Genomic DNA, 17,369 nt, shown 5'->3' on the forward strand with positions numbered 1-17,369 from the left:
TTATCGTGGAATTGTGCCATTCAAGTTACTTGAAATATTCTATGTAAACTTTTGTTTTCTAGGTTAAAAAGGGTGTGAAAAGGAAGGCTGATACTACTACAATATCCACAGCAAGCTGTGAATCTTCTCCAGCACTTAATGAACCAAAAATTGCTAAAATATGTAGAGGAGAAAGTGAATGTAGTGTACCAGACAGTTATCTAAAGAAAGACTTGCCAGATTCTCAACAGCCACTTGAAGTTGTCAAAAATGTTCAATTATCAGAACAACTAAAGCATTGTAGTGAGATCCTTAAAGAAATGTTTGCAAAGAAACATGCATCATATGCTTGGCCTTTCTATAAACCTGTAGATATTACAGCTTTGGGGCTCAATGACCACCATGATACCATGAAATGCCCTATAGACCTTGGAACTATTAAGGTAAGGGGTTTTGGCTAGATTCACAACTCTGGTTTATTCTCGTATGTAGGGGATTTATGGTCCTAAATTAAATATCTTTTAAATTGAATCTGAAAATGTCATGAAGACTTGGTTCTTTAAGGAAAGTAAACTGAGGCACAAAGACTGCATAACGTGCTGTACATAGTGTCTTATGGTTATTTATTTCATGTTGTTGATTAACTGGTAAAGTAATTAGTTTGCTTACTTGTAGGGTGAACTGAGCTTAAAAATTAGTAAAAGGGCTTAAATTACAGTTAACTTTCACTCAAGCAAGCGTCTGGTGGTGGTGCAAGCTTTCCAAGTCTCTAGCCTATCTGTATAAACCCATCAGGGCACATGTCAAAGTACCTTTTGGGTCACTTTATAAATGACTACTGTCAGCATATATAAAAACAGGCGATCGTCTCTATCGCTTTCCCAGTACTTAAGCATCACTCTAGCCCTTCAAGGCTCACTCTCATGATGCAATCTGAAACCTCAGACACCCAGATGTCTCAACTGTGTAAGCTCCCTGTTTTGTCTTAAACTTAACTGCTCCCCCATCTTAAGTGGTAGGGAGATAATTCAAACTTTGTCATGTTTGTCCCCATTTATAAGAAACAAAATAAATCCTTTAGACAGTGTAGTCAATGACTGGAAAAAATGGATACCTATTTTTATAAAATGTTGATTTCTAAAGTTGGGTTCCCAGACCCTAATTTAGCTACCTAAATAAGTGGCCTAAGTTTCAGAAGAGTTGAGAACTTAATGGCTCCCACTGACTTCAATGGAGTGGTCGGGTACTCAGTTCTTCTGAAAATTAGGCCACTTACTTAGGTAGCTAAATTAGGGTCTGGGAACCCAACTTTAAGTGCCCATATTTATTTTTATTTATTGGAAAACCTGGATTTATTTACAGAGTATTTCAGTCATCTACGTGACTTACAATACAAATTAAAGATGGGACACATTCAGAATAAATGCGGATTCCTTATAATCTATAACTGAACATTAGCTAAAGATTTTTGGTACTATAGCAGAAAGTTTAGTTATTCAAAACTTGTTAGTATCCTAGCTTTAATTCAATAAAGTTATATTGCTGACAGTTAATATTTGCAACAGAATATTCTAAGTCAGAAGAGGCTATGTGGTGTATGAGGTTGTGTGGTGGCTGCGGTTTATTTATTTATTTTAAATGATGGTTTTGGAGCTTCTGCAGTATGGTAACCCTACTGCACCAGATTTATTCTGATGCTGGAAGTATCAATCTTCCTTGACTTTTACGTTTGGCGTTAAGTCCCAGATACATAGTCTGTATCTTAAAGTTTAGATAATCTAAAATGCAACTTCATTATTGTTTCCTCATAGAAGAAAATGGATAACTATGAATATAAAGATACACAAGAGTTTGCTGCAGATATTAGATTAATGTTTATGAATTGCTACAAATACAACTCTCCTGACCATGAAGTGGTTGCTATGGCAAGAAAACTGCAGGTGGGTTATCACTTAATAAATGAAACTGTGAGGAGTCCTTGTGGCACCTTAGAGACTAACAAATTCTGGACCACCTAAGGTTCCCACTGTGGAGCTGTTCTGGTAATGGGTCTTGGAGAATTCTCTTCTGAGAGAGAGGAGAAATCATTGGGTGCTAGGTGACCTGTGACCATTCTAGGACATCTAGACCAATATAAAGAGATCAGTAAAGATGATATACTCTCCTATAAAGAGGTCCCAAGATTTTTTATTTATTTATTTATTTATATTTTAGGATATCTTTGAGATGCAATTTGCCAAAATTCCAGATGAACCTGTTGCAAATATACCACCGTCACAGCCCAAAACAGAAATAGCAAGTGCTTTTTCTAGTGAAAGCAGCAGTGATGACTCCTCTGAATCTTCAGATGATCTTTCTTCAGAAGAGGAAAGAACACGGCGCCTTGCAAAGCTTCAAGAGCAAGTAAGCAACAATGCTCTGTACACAGTGCACGACGATTGTAGCCTGTGGTGGCTCTCATTCACATGTATCCATTCTAAGGTCTAGAACCATGAGCTGTCTGTAAAGAGTGTTTTTTTTTTTTTTTTTTTTTTTAAATGTATGTACAAACGTGTGCATTTGGGGTGGTGCAGAATTATTTTCTTATGTGGTAGCACATTGTGCTGTGGTTACTTTGTGGGAGATGGCAGGTTCTCTAACAGCAGGCTTAACTTTTTACATACTGGCTTCAGAGCCTTCAGTAGGCTGATGATGTTGATGTTGTTGTTGAATAGGATATCTGCTACCTGTCTTTTTAAATGCATTGGATTAAAATTCCCAAAGTGCCTAAATCCAGTTGGTATTGCCTTGTTCTGAAGCCCTAATCACATTGGGCTCTTTGCAACTCTCAAGCAGTTGAAGAGGGAGCCAGTTAGCATCAAGACAAGTCACTTAGGGCAGTGGTTTTCAAACTGTGGGTCACGACCCTGCACTGGGTCGCAGAATGGAAGGCACTGGGTCGCGGTGGCTCTGGTCAGCGCCACCGATTGGGCTGTTAAAAGTTCCGTTGGTGGTGCTTCCTGGCAAAGGCAGGCTAGTCCCTATCCGTTCCGACACCACACTGTGCCTCAGAAGTGGCCAATGGTTCCCGGCCAATGGGAGCTGTGGGGGATGGTGCCTCCGCCTAGGAGCTGGACCGGCTGCTGGCCACTTCTGGGGCACAGCACGGTCCACAGTGCAAGGACAGGCGGGAAGTCTGCCTCTGCACCCCGGCTGCACTGCTGACCAGGAGCCGCTGGAGGTAATACCATGCCCAACCCCACACCCCAATTCTCTGCCCCAGCCCTGAACCCAGAGCCCCCTCCTGCACCCCAGACCCCTCATCCCTGGCCCCGATCCCCTCCTGCACCCCAGCCCAGAGCTCCCTCCCACAATCTCTGAACTCCTCATTCCTGGCCCCACCCTGCAGCCCTCTGCCTGAACCCCTCCCAAACCCCTCATCCCCAGCTCTGTTGGGTCGCAGGCATCAACAATTTTCTTCAAATTTTCTTCAAACTGGGTCGCCAGAAAAAGTTTGAAAACAACTGAGTTAGGGTATGTCTACAATTACTGGGGATCGAGGCTGTGGTGATCGATCCACTGGTGGTCGATTTAGCGGGTCTAGTGACGACCCGCTAAATCGACCGCAGATCGCTCTCCTATCGACTCTGGTACTCCACTGGAACAAGAAGCGTAAGATGGGTCGACCCAGCATGGTGTAGACACCGCAATAAGTCGACCTAAGCTATGTCGACTCCAGCTATGTTATTCACCTAGCTGGAGTTGTGTAACTTAGGTCGACTTAACTCTGTAGTGTAGACCTGCCCTTAAGCTCTTTTGCTTACTCCAAATCCTACTGAGCTATGGTTCTAGCCTCTGGCTATTCAACTACCCCTTCCTTTTGTGTCCTTCCCAGGACTTTTTCTTTCATGGATATCCTTGCTGCCTTTATGCCTTTAGACTCTCTCTTAAAGCTACTTCACTTCATAAATTATCCCCATCCTAGGTTAACTACTTTCAGGCATGCTGACCTGGACTCTTAAATGCCTAACATCATAATGAAACTCCTTCAGGTTTTCAGTCTGATGAGCAATCTAATTCTTTGTTTGTTTTGTCTTTGAATTTTGAGTAGTTCTAAAACTATCATGAATATGTTCAAGTTCTGTGGAAAGCAGGTCAATAAGATGCTAGGCTACATTAGACTATTGTAAACAAGATTGTGAAGTTTCTACTGATCCCTGCTGGATATGCCTGTCTGAGGAACAATATCAGTAGGAATTATTCTGGCATACTGTAAAGATCATAGGTCAAATCTAAAAATTTATTGCAAATCTAAGGGAATGTAATTAATCTATGACACCGTTTTCAACTCCTAATTTAAGAGGAGGCTGCATGCAGACTCTCTCATCCACAACCTCCAAATCCTAAGAATGAACAAGGCTACTACGTTATCAGTCTCCCTGCAGGCAAGAAAGCATCAGTGATAAGTTGCTTATAAATTAATTGCACCACTGAAACTTAAACTCTTAACAAAATTCAAATTGGAACTTCTACAGCTCCTCTATTTTCTGTCAGTTTACAGTGTTGATAGCCTTCATAAAGGGACTGCAATCTTAGTATCATCTTACTCTTTTTAAAATATAATTTATTGAATTTTAATGAGCATAGCCACTGTGAGATTCCATCAGGACAATTACTGGTCTTTTTGCATCTCTGTCAAGATGCACAAATTCTGGCTGAAGTCCAGAGAAGTGCTACAAAATCTAATGAAAGGTGGATGGGTTTTAGTTCTAAATTTCAGTGTGCTGAGCTACTTAATTGGGGGAAAAATGACTACTCAAACAGTATCAAGATGTGTGTTCTTCTCCATTTTGCTGAGGGCCGGGGGATTCATTGCAGAACAGTTAAGCAGAAGTAAGGGTGATAATCAATGAACTATCCAGCTAATGTGTCTCAGTTGGACTTCTTATCCATCCTTTCCTCTTTTTTTTAATACCTATGCAATGTAAACTGGTCCTCTTTCTTTTTTTTAACTTGGACAAAACATGAATGTTGTCTCTGTAGGTGTTGTATAGTTCCAGCCAGGGCCGGCTCCAGCATTTCTGCCGCCCCAAGCACAAAAAAAAAAGCCGCGATCGCAATTGCGATCGGCGGTGGCAATTGGGGGGGGGGGGGAAGCCACGATCGGCGACGGCAGTTCAGTGGCAGGTCCTTCGCTCCTAGAGGGAGCGAAGGACCTGCTGCCCCCGAATTGCCACAGGTGCCGCCCCTCTCCCTTGGCCGTCCCAAGCACCTGCTTGTTAAGCTGGTGCCTGGAGCCGGCCCTGGTTCCAGCTGATTATGTTGAAGCCAGCACTTTATCTTGGTTTCAGTATAATTGTCTGCCAGATGACAAGGCTTCCAAAATAGCTTGGACTTATTATGTGAAGACTCTGCCCCCCATCCTCTCTAGACTACCTTGCACAGAACCACCTCATAGGAGGTGGGCAAGTGGTGCACTGAGACACTTGAGCCCCAAGTTTCTCATGCTAAAGAAGAGCTTTGGGATGTTCCTGCAGGAAGACAAATTTTTTTTTTTTTTTTTTTTTTTTTGGAAAGTCTGGGAGGAGGATGGCAAGAGACAACCCTCATGTGCACATGTACCTGCTACAAATGTTCTCCCTCTTAATGCAAGCCCCCATTTTCCAAAGCTCCCCTCATCCTGTTTGTTCTGCCTTCCAAAATCTTGTTACACCACTGAGTAAACACCCTATCCATCCCTGCCCGGCTGCCAAAACTCTTCCATGGCCTTCAGAACCAGTTTCTCCCTCCCCAATATTTTTCCTGTAATGACTATCAAGATGCTTAGTTTCTTTCCTTCTTTTCTTTGACAGCTTAAAGCTGTTCATCAGCAGTTGCGGGCTTTGGCCAAAACCTCCTTGCCCAAGCTGAGGAAGAAAAAAGGAAAGTCTAAAAAGGGGAAAAGAGGCAAAGAAAAATCCAAACACAAATATGTGAATCAAAAGAAGAAAAAGCTAAAGCAAAAAAAGAAATTGAAGAAAAAACTGTCTTTAAATATGTAAGTGTGAGGGTTGTGTGGGTGACATTATTTTAAATTGCTCTCAATGCAGCGAACTTTCTCTCTTGCAGTCAGTCAAAGAAAACAAAGCAGCAAGTCTCATTGGCACGTAAATCAGAAGATGAGGATAGTGCCAAGCCTATGAATTATGATGAAAAAAGGCAGTTGAGTTTGGACATAAATAAACTTCCTGGAGATAAGCTTGGAAAAGTAGTATATATAATACAGTCAAGAGAGCCTTCACTGAGAAACTCTAATCCTGATGAGATAGAAATAGACTTTGAAACTTTAAAAGCATCGACACTTAGAGAACTAGAGAAATATGTGATGGCTTGTTTAAGGAAAAGACCAAGAAAACATGGTGTGTATATATCATGGATAAACTCTACACAATATGTTTAGCCAGAATCTATTTTGGGTTTGGATGTAGCTCTTAATGTCTCTCTTTATTTCATATACAGCGAAGAAACCAGAGAAGTCAAAAGAAGAACTTAATTCTGAGAAAAAACAAGAGTTGGAAAAGAGGCTGCTGGATGTCAATGGGCAGTTAAACCCTAAAAAGCAAAACACCAAATGTAATGTGACCATTAGTTGTACTGCTCTGTTCTTTATAATGAGATTTCCTCCTGAGGTCTGTACTCTGGTGGGATTTCTTCCTTTTAGAATATTAGAGGCACTAAAAGTTGCCAGCCGTCACTTTTCTAACCTGCAAGAGTGGGAGATCTCTCCTATATTGCCTCAATTACACCACAACAGCAATTTTGTTAGTCAACTATTTTTTTCCTTCTGTCCCAGACTTTATCTGTGTTAGAACCTTTTCTGTAACATTTTCTAAAAATATTAACACAAGCGATCTTGTGCCTCATGGGGTTAGCATCTCTCAAGCAATGTGGGGTGCCAGGCAGACCATAGGAATTGCCAGTTGCACCAAAGCAAAGGTCTATATTTTGTGTGGCATCCTGCATCTGACAATGGCTAATAGCAAATGCTTCAGAAAAAGTTTCACTTAACCATGTTCCTCTTTTTCAAATCCTATTCTGGTGTGGTGGTGTGCATACTGAATTGGTTCTTTTCCATCTCCTTCATCTCTTCTTTCAGATGGTAAAGACACAGCCAAGTGCCTGCAAAAAGTGTGTAGTTAAAAATGGTCCATAAGAAATTTTCTTGGTCACTGGTTGCACCCAGCAGTCTCGGAGCAGTGGGGTCCAGGGAGAGTGACATAAGGCTCTCTTGAACTCTAGTGTCAACAGATTAAATTCAACAGTAATTCAGCACGGAGGGTCTAATACTTCTGGAATGCATTGGTCAGGGGTCATTGTTTGGGTAAGGGCTCGTCTACAATTACAGCACTGCAGCACCACCACTGTAGTGTTTTGTGAAGACCCTACCTACACTGACGGGAGAGCTTCTCCAGTTGGTCTAGTTAGTTATTGCCTCTTGGGGAGGTGGAGTATGTCGATGGGAGAAGCCCTCCCATTGACGTAGCACTGTCTAGGCTGAGAGTTAGGTCAGTGTAACTACGTCAGCCAGGGGTATGGACTACTAAATTGGTAGTATAGACCAAACCTAAGAATCTGCATCAATGCCAGCCTCTCCAACTCCCACTGCTGGATTCTGTTGGAGTTGTGCTCTGATCCCTTCAAAGTACTAAGCTATGTCAGTTATGAAGGATGTGACCAGATGCATTCAGGCTAGGGCTGTCAAGCGATTAAAAAAATTAATCACGATTAATTGCGCGATTAAACAATAATAGAATACCATTTATTTAAATATTTTTGGATGTTTCCTACATTTTAAAATATTGATTTCAATTACAACACAGAATACAAAGTATACAGTGCTCACTTTTTATTTTTGATTTACAAGTATTTGCACTGTAAAAAAACCTGAAATATTATTTTTCAATTCACCTAATACAAGTACTGTAGTGCAATCTTTTTATCACGAAAGTTTAACTTACAAATGTAGAACTATGTGCAAAAAAACTGCCTTCAAAAATAAAACTATCTAAAATCTTAGAGCCTCCAAGTTCACTCAGTCCTACTTCTTGTTCAGTCAATCGCTAAGAGAAACAAGTTTGTTTACATTTACAGGAGGTAATGCTGCCCACTTCTTTCTTGCGTCACCTGAAAGTGAGAAGAGGCATTTGCATGGCACTGTTGTAGCTGGCGTCGCAAGATATTTATGTGCCAGATGCGCTAAAGATTCATATGCCTCTTCATGCTTCGGCCATCGTTCCAGAGGACATGTTTCCATGCTGATGACGCTTATTTAAAAAAATAGTGGGTTAATTAAATTTGTGACTGTACTCCTTAGGGGAGAATTGTATGTCTCCTGCTCTGTTTACCCTCATTCTGCATATATTTCATGTTATAGCAGTCTCGGTTGATGACCCAGCACATGTAGTTCCTTTTAAGAACACTTTCACTGCACATTTGACAAAACACAAAGAAGGCACCAATGTGAGATTTCTAAAAATAGCTACAGCACTGGACCCAAGTTTTAAGAATCTGAAGTGCCTTTCAAAATCTGAGAAGGATGAGACGTGGAGAATGCTTTCAGAAGTCTTAAAAGAGCAACGCTCAGATGCGGAAACTACAGAACCCGAACCACCAAAAAAGAAAAGCAAGCTTCTGCAGGTGGCATCTGATTCAGATTATGAAAATGAACATGCGCCGGTCCGCACTGCTTTGGATCATTATTGAACAGAACCCATCATCAGCATGGACGCATGTCCTCTGGAATGGTGGTTGAAGCAGCAAGGGACATAAACTTTAACGCAGCTGGCATGTAAATATCTTGCGGCAAACGTCTGTTCTTGCTTTCGAGTGCCATTGTAAATGAGAAGCAGGCAGCATTATCTTCTGCAAATGTAAACAAACTTTTTTGTCTGAGCGATTGGCTGAAAAAGAAGTAGGACTGAGTGGACTTGTAGGCTCTAAAGTTTGACATTGTAGAAAACATCAAAAAAATTTAAATGGTATTCTGTTTAGCAGTGTGATTAATCATGATTAATTTTTTTAATCACTTGACAGCCCTAAAAAATACTTTATTTTATCACTTTTACAGTGCAAATATTTGTAATAAAAATAATGTACATTTGATTTCAATTACAATACAGTACATATTAATGTAGAAAAACTTCCAAAATATTTAATAAATTTCAATTGGTATTGTATTGTTGAACAGTATGATTAAAACTGATTAATCACGATTAATTTTTTTGAGTTACTAGTATGAGTTAACTGCGATTAATCGACAGCTCTAATTCAGGCGTCTGCTACCTTGGCATATTGGGGTAAAACTCTATTGAAGTTCTGCTCTTAAGATGAGACCCCTAAATATCCAGTAAAGCGCACTTCAAGGCATGAGTCAAGAAACTTTTGCTCGGCTCATCCTTGCTCAGAACTACTAGAGCTTCCACTGACTTAAAATAGGGGTGGGTGGGTGTGGGTGTGTCACCTCTGGATAGATCTATCAGCTTTTACTGATGTTTTTATAGTAGCGTGACAAAGATAGCACTGCTTCTTTACAGTTTTGAGGCATTATCCTAGCATAATCAATGTGGAACTTCTACACCATATGGATTGACACCAAGCCTATACCCTAGTCTTCAGCACCTTCTATGCACACATTATCAGGCCTACATTTTCCAGTGGAGCCAGAGATGATGCCTGTTCTAGTCCAGTAGATTCTCTCTCCTGGCTCACCTTGAGATGGATCTCTTATAAGGGTAGGTAAACCATGACGGTATAGCCAATTTGGGATGGTGGAGAAATTATAAAAACACTCCTGCCCCAGAAGTGGCACAGGGTGAGTAATGTGTGCCTATCATTGCTCATAGTGACTCAATCCTTACTATCAGACTCTTCTAGAAAGTCAGCTACAACAGAAGCAAAAAATCAGTATACACAGTTATGCTTCTACATCCCCAGACCCTGATTTTAGATAATGTAAAATGCACCATCTTCCCATTTAACATTCCTTTTGTGTGCTGCTTGCATTGCAAACTATAAGTCCCACAAAATAGACAAATATCACAACTGAAGCTCTATATAGCTCATTTTCTCTGCATTGGACACTAAACTGGAAAGTCTGGGGACTTGTCTCCAACAGGGAGACACAAACAAGATAGATTTACTGAGCATGGCAGCAATTAAAGAGAGTGGTAGAATAAGAACTGAGGCTTGACTTCACTTAGTTCTCAAGTTCAATCTAAATCTTGATTCCCCTGGAGTTTGTAGGGAAAGACTTCACGTTGGGTGGCTACAGTAGAAAATCAATCCATGCTCTGAATCCTGCATTTTGGAAAAATGCTACTGAACTCAGGGGGAGGAGGAGGAACCATGAAATACCTGATAGAAAATTTACTTTAATGGTCCTTTACTGTTTCCTGGGACAGGGAGAAAATCCTATCAGCATTCACTTTAGAAAGTGCAAAATACTTCCATTTTAATTCCTGAGTTAAGGGTGGAGGAGAAAACTGAATTAGGTTACGGTTTGGTTTTGGGTTTTTTTTGGGGGGGGGGGGGAGGATAAAGAGTTGTCAATTCTGTTCCAACTAATGTATTTTTAGCAACACTTCAATATTTTTAGACGTGCTCTCTGCATAGACTTGTGGAAGAAAGAACAAATATCTGAAGTGGAACTGTTTGCGTGGCTGGCTATTTTATTCTGCATCTTGATGTGCTTTCTGACCAGGAACTGCCACTATTACAAATTTAGGAACATCTGAATTGCCATACCAGACTGGATCAGTGGTCCGTCTAATCTAGTATTCTGTTTCTGGCACCAGTACCAAATGCTTCAGAGAGAGGTGCAATAATCTCCATAATAGAAATGTACATCTCTCACATCTATCTTCAGGGCATCTTCATGCTTTTGTTTGTGGTATCTTATGTATGTAGGCATATTTATCTCCCCAAAACTGGTACTAATGGTCCCATATCTAACAGTTAGTTGCAGCTTTCTTCTTGTCAACTGTCTGTAATGGGCCACACTCTTACCACTTCAGAAGTTTTTTCCTCCCTTGGTATCCCGCTGTTAATTGATTTATCTCGTTAGACTGACCTCACACTTGGTAAAGCAACCCCCATCCTTTCATATATTTATATTTCATATATTTATACCTGCTCCCGTATTTTCCACTCCATGCATCTGATGAAGTGGGTTCTAGCCCACGAAAGCTTATGCCCAAATAAATTTGTTAGAACGAGGAGTCCTTGTGGCACCTTAGAGACTTTCTTCTTAAGTTAGCTCTTCTGGAGTTTTAGCCTGCAAAAACAAGGACTGTTGTGGAACTCTCTCCAAATCTTAATCTCCACTGAGTTAAATTGTTTTTCTTCTCTTTAGGGTAGCAAAAATCTCTTTTGGTATTAAAAAGGACTAAGTTAGACTCTAACAGGTCAGCGTGCACCCAAACAATGGCAGGTACATGTTGTCGTCCTTGTGAATAGTGGACAGAGATTTAGCAAAGGTAGTTTTGGCAGTCACTCAGATGGAGCACATCTGAGTGTGGCTTTATTAATCTTAACACTAGGGCTGTCAATTAATCACAGTTGACTCTCTCAATTCTTTTTTTTTTTTTTTGAGTTAATCATGATTAATCGCAATTTTAATTGAAGTTTAAAAAATAGAATACCAATTGAAATTTATTAAATATTTTGCATGTTTTTCTACACTTTCATATATATTGTATTCTGTGTTGTAAATGAAATCAAGAAGTGTACAAAAACAAAACAACATAAAACTTCAGAGCCTACAAGTCTACTCAGTCTTCCTCGTTCAGCCAAGCGCTAAGACAAACAAGTTTTGTTTACATTTATAGGAGATAATGCGGTCCTCTTCTTAGAATCATAGAAGATGAGAGTTGGAAGAGACCTCAGGAGGTCATCTAGTCCAAGCCCCTGCTCAAAGCAGGACCAACCCCAACTAAATTATACCAACCAGGGCTATGTCAAGCCGGGCCTTAAAAACCTCTAAGGTTGGAGATTCCACCACCTCCCTAGGTAACCCATTCCAGTGCTTCATCACCCTCCTAATGAAATAGTTTTTCCTAATATCCAACCTAGACCTCCCCCACTGCAACTTGACACCATTACTCCTTGTTCTGTCATCTGGTACCACTGAGAACAGTCTAGATCCATCCTCTTTGGAACCCCCTTTCAGGTAGTTGAAGGCTGCTATCAAATCCCCCCCCCCCTCACTCTTCCTCTTCTGCAGACTAAATAAGCCCAGTTCCCCCAGCCTCTCCTCATAAGCCATGTGCCCCAGCCCCCTAAGCATTTTTGTTGCCCTCCGATGTACTCTCTCCAATTTGTCCAGATCCTTTCTGTAGTGGGGGGCCCAAAACTGGACGCAATACTCCCGATGTGGCCTCACCAGTGCCGAATAGAGGGGAATAATCACTTCCCTCGATCTGCTGGCAACGCTCCTACCTTGCAATGCTGGCTTCAAAAGTATTTACGTGCCAGATATGCTAAACGTTCGTTTGCCTCTTTGTGCTTTGGCCACCATTCCAGAGGACATGCTTTCATGCTGCTGACTCTTGTTAAAAAAAAAATAATGCATTAATTAAATTGGTGATTGAACTCCTTGGGGGAGAATTGTATGTCCCTTGCTCTGTTTTACCCACTTTCTGCCATACATTTCATGTTATAGCTGACTCAGATGACGACCCAGCACATGTGGTTCATTTTAAGAACACTTTCACTTCAGATTTGACAGAACGCAAAGAAGGTACCAATGTGAGATTTCTAAAGATAGATAGCTACAGCACTTAACCCAAGATTTAAGAATCTGAACTGCCTTCCAAAATCTGATCGGGACGGGGTGTGGAACATGTTGTCAGAAGTCTTAAAAGAGCAACACTCCGATGCGGTAACTACAGAACCCCAACCCCCAAAAAAGAAAATCCACCTTCTGCTGGTGGCATCTGACTCAGATAATGAAAATGACCATGCGTCGGTCCGCACTGCTTTGGATTGTTATTGAGTAGAACCCATTCTCAGCATGGATGCATGTGTCCTGGAATGGTGGTTGAAGCATGAAGGGGCATATGAATCTTTAGCACATCTGGTACGTAAATATCTTGTGACGCTGGCTATGACAGTGCCATGAATGCCTGTTCTCACTGTCCTGTGACATTGTAAACAAGAAGCGGGCAACATTATCTCCTGCAAATGTAAACAAACTTTTTTGTCTGAGCAATTGGCTGAACAAGAAGTAGGACTGAGTGGACTTGTGGGCTCTCAAATTTTACATTGTTTTATTTTTGAATGCAGTTTATTTTGTACATAATTCTACATTTGTAAATTCAACTTTCATGATAGAGATTGCACTACAGTACTTGTAATAAGTGAATTGCAAAATATTATTTCTTTTGTTTTTTATAGTGCAAATACTTTTAATCAAAATAAATATAAAGTGAGCACTGTACACTTTGTATTCTGTTGTAATTGAAATCAATATTTGAAAATGTAGAAAACATCCAAAAATATTTAAATAAATGGTATTCTATTATTAACAGTGCGATTAACCATGATTAATTTTTTTATCACTTCACAGCCCTACTTAACATATATATTCATAAGACTTTCAGTGCTATATGTACTTTTAACTTCCTTTTCTTATCTTGCAGCTGAAAATAACACTATACCAAAGATTATTGGTGGACCAAGGCGATTGAGTGAGAGTAGCAGCAGCAGCTCCTCCTCAGACTCTAGCAGCAGCAGCAGTAGCAGTGATTCTAGCTCTTCAGATACCAATGACTCTGAATCAGGTCAGATAACCTCATTATATAGCATCTGCCTCTTGATATACAGGACCTGATGCTTCAGAATTTACAAAAGAAGCTTCAGTTTGCATACTTCTAGGACTACGGAGTTGCTATATGTTCCAGGGTGCCATAGTCTAGTCAAATGCTATGAAGTAGAAATACTGAAACTCTTTTTACAGATAAAACTTCTCTAGAAAAGTACTTTTTTTTTTTTTTTTTAGTGGCAAACTGAAATTGGGAATGAAAACTTCTAGTAGCAAAATGTAAGTGTCTGTACTGGAGCGTGTCATAAACTATTGCTAGGTTACTTAAAAGTATTAAGCTCTTCTTTTAAAAGCATACTTTCATCTAATTCATAGTTGTCTAAAAACTGTGTTGCCTAAATGTTTGTAACAACATGATTACTATAATGGGATGACTATAGAAATATTTTGTTTGTGTGTAGGCCTACAACCTAGCAGCAAAACTCTTTCTAAGAAATAGAAAAATAAATTGTTAGGGAGGGATGAGGGCAAGTGTAGTACCAAAACTCTTACCAATAGCATTTCTAATGATCATACTTCAAACTGATATTTTCCCAAAAAAACAAAGTTGGAGTTAATTTAAATTGTTTTTACAGTGTTCCATTCTGAAATGCAATTCACAGTGCAGTCTGGATTGAAAACAATCCCAGATTGCTGAAAGATTGTGAGTGTCTTTGACTACTGTATGCATGAGGTGCATATCTGTGTGGGAGGAGAGGAATGAGACTTAGTATTGTGTATTATTCCTTTGAACTTTTTCAAACTGTTCAATATAAATGTATATAGTGGGGCTGTTTCAAACTCTAATTAAAGTATAGCTCAATATTTAGGCCCTGTTTACATGTTGGGGGGAAAAAATGTTATTTTCCCAGTGTAATCTTTTTCCCAATAATGTGTTTTAGCATCTAGTATAGAAGAGGGTTTAAGTGGTCATTAACCTAGCTCATTTTTCCAGGGTGGTTCTTGTCTTAGACTCTCTGTACACTGATTTTGGGGAACAAACTTAAAATTATTCAAATTGCAGGTAAAGCTGCTATACATGATGAGATCCTCTGAAGGACTGATATACTCTGTCTTGCATAAAATGCTCACCCTTGCAGTTTACTGAACAATCAATGACTAGGATGACCATATTTCCCTATGCTGAATACATGACACCTGGTAAATTACTCGTATTCAAGCAAGTTCAACAGCAATCAATCAGAACTATGCAGTACAACCGTTCAAATTAACATCAAGTTGACTGAGCCCCTATTAAAAAGAAATACTGCATAGTTGGATTCTTTTTATTTGCCTTCTTATCTTTAAGGCTTTAGGGTTCACATGGGGAGAGCTCTCTCACACTCACACTCACGATGGGGGGTGACCGACCGACCTGACCCTCCCTGCCTAGTGCTCTGTCTTTCGTGCCTGGCTGGGCCCCCAGACCGGACCCGCCTCACCTGGTGCTGCGCCTTCCCAAGGCAACACATGGGAGGGGGCACATAGGATCACATGGCCCCCTCAGATTTCTGCCAGGGTTCACACCAGAATGTGGCCAGCAGCAGCCTTTCAGCTCTGTGCAGGAGGGAAGGGACAGGAGCTGCTTCCAGCCAGAGGGGAAAGGAAGGGATGACCTGGCCTGTGTCTTTGCAGAGCTCATCTATTTTCCCCCCCCCACTTCCCACCCCCTCTGTGGCTGGAAGCAGCTTGTCCCTTCCTGCCCCTATAGTGTTCAAAGGCAGCTAATGGCCGCTGACAAAACCCAGCTGTCTCCTGTCCCCTGGCCACAGCACAGGCAGGAAGGGGTTAAGCCCTAAGGATGCATTGTGCACCAGGGCCCAGGGAACCTGGCTGCAGGAGCTTCAGCGAGCCTGGCCAGAGAGGTGGCTCAGCAGCAGAGTTGCCTAGGGGATGGAGCAGCCCCACGCTCCTTGGGGGGGGGGGCAGGAACCAGGGCAGGCGTCTCTGTGAAAAGGATGGTAAGCCCCTGCCTGGGGGGGTGGGGGCTGCTGTGGAGCCTGCAGGGTCGGGGTGTGAACAGGTTGGAAATTGCTCCCTACCTCTCCAGAGCTTAGCTGAGGGGCAGAGAGGCTTCCCTGGGCCAGCACTGTACAGGGCTTTGGCACACACAGAGCTAGGTTCCTACTGGCCAGCACCCCGGGCCAGAGGGTCTTGGGCTTTCCTGGGGTGCTGGCCCAGCCAGAGGCAGTGGGGGAAGGAAGGAGCCTGCCAGCCAGGCTGTTGGTAAGCTGAGCATTCTGACCAGGGGCTAGTTCTCTGCCCGGCTGGGGAGGAGGGGGGGAATATGGAGCAGCAGCAGGGCTGGAGGGGGTGAAGGGACAAAGCAGGGAGAGGACAGTGAGAGGGGGAACACATAAAGGGCTGATGAGTGGGCAATAGAGGCGACACGTAACTGGCCGCTGCCTGCACGCACCAGCGGCCGCACATTGCAGCCTGCGCTGGCCAGAAAAGGGACAGGGGGTGAGGCCCTGCTGGCTGAGAGCCGGCATACAGCAGGGGCTGCGCTCATGGACCAGCAGGGGCAGCAGCCGGCCCTGCGTGCTGCAGCTTCACCCCGCCACCAGCTTCGTACACCTGCCACCAGCTTCGTACACCCGCCCCCATCATCGGTCATTGGACCCTCCCACTCAGCTGGTGGGAGGGCAGCTGGCGAGTAGGGATCTGGTCAGCAGCAAGATCCACCAGTACTGGTGGGGGGAGACAGAAAATACGGGACAATTTGCCCATTCTAAAGAAAAAGTCGGGACATCTGCACGAGGGCTTAAATGCGAGACTGTCCCTTTAAAAACAGGACGTCTGGTCACCCTATCAGTGACCACAATATCCAGCACTGAAGAGTTGATGTCTGTCTAAGTCAGGGGTCGGCAACCTTCCAGAAGTGATGTGCCGAGTCTTCATTTATTCACTCTAATTTAAGGTTTCGTGTGCCAGTAATACATTTTAACGTTTTTAGAAGGTCTCTTTCTATAAGTCTATAATATTTAACTAAACTATTGTTGTATGTAAAGTAAATAAGGTTTTAAAAATGTTTAAGAAGCTTCATTTAAAATTAAATTAAAATGCAGAGCCCCCCGGACTGGTGGCCAGGACCTGGGCAGTGTGAGTGCCACTGAAAATCAGCTCATGTGCCGCCTTCGGCACGCATGCCATAAGCTGCCTATCCCTGGTCTAAGTGTTAAAACCAGAACATCAAGCTCAGAATTTTTGAAACTTTCTGGGCTCTACAATAGTTGCCTGGAAGATGGAAGCATATTCTTTGGTGTAAAGGATTTTTTCTCTTGTAGCTGGAATTAATTTTCATGACCAGCACAACATTTCAGCCAGTTTTATATAGGCGTTAGTTCATCTCAAGGTGGCGTTGACTCTAATTGGTCTGGGAATGCCACTAAGCTATGATACTTCTGTCTTGCAATTTAAACTTAAGTTTAGAAATTTTGTTTTACTGAGCCATCTGTCACTACTTCAAATGTCTAATCATTTCACATATACTGAATGACAAGCTTTAAGTAAAAATAGAAGTAGTCTAAAAACATACAGAATGTATTTTGAACTTGAAATCACGCTGTTAATT

General features: G+C 41.8%; 1 protein-coding gene across 1 annotated transcript in view; it reads left to right on the plus strand.

The window, feature by feature from the left end:
- The window catches only part of BRDT (bromodomain testis associated), a 47,479-nt gene that overhangs the window by 12,340 nt on the left and 17,770 nt on the right, over window positions 1–17,369 (plus strand). The window contains exons 5-11 of the mRNA XM_065409362.1: window positions 63–422; window positions 1,791–1,919; window positions 2,194–2,382; window positions 5,811–5,995; window positions 6,067–6,356; window positions 6,457–6,570; window positions 13,635–13,775. Of these exons, the coding sequence (XP_065265434.1) occupies window positions 63–422; window positions 1,791–1,919; window positions 2,194–2,382; window positions 5,811–5,995; window positions 6,067–6,356; window positions 6,457–6,570; window positions 13,635–13,775 (1,408 nt within the window). The remainder of the gene's footprint in view (window positions 1–62; window positions 423–1,790; window positions 1,920–2,193; window positions 2,383–5,810; window positions 5,996–6,066; window positions 6,357–6,456; window positions 6,571–13,634; window positions 13,776–17,369) is intronic.

Source organism: Emys orbicularis, chromosome 8, assembly GCF_028017835.1.
Source record: "Emys orbicularis isolate rEmyOrb1 chromosome 8, rEmyOrb1.hap1, whole genome shotgun sequence".
In the NCBI taxonomy this organism is placed as follows: domain Eukaryota; kingdom Metazoa; phylum Chordata; order Testudines; family Emydidae; genus Emys; species Emys orbicularis.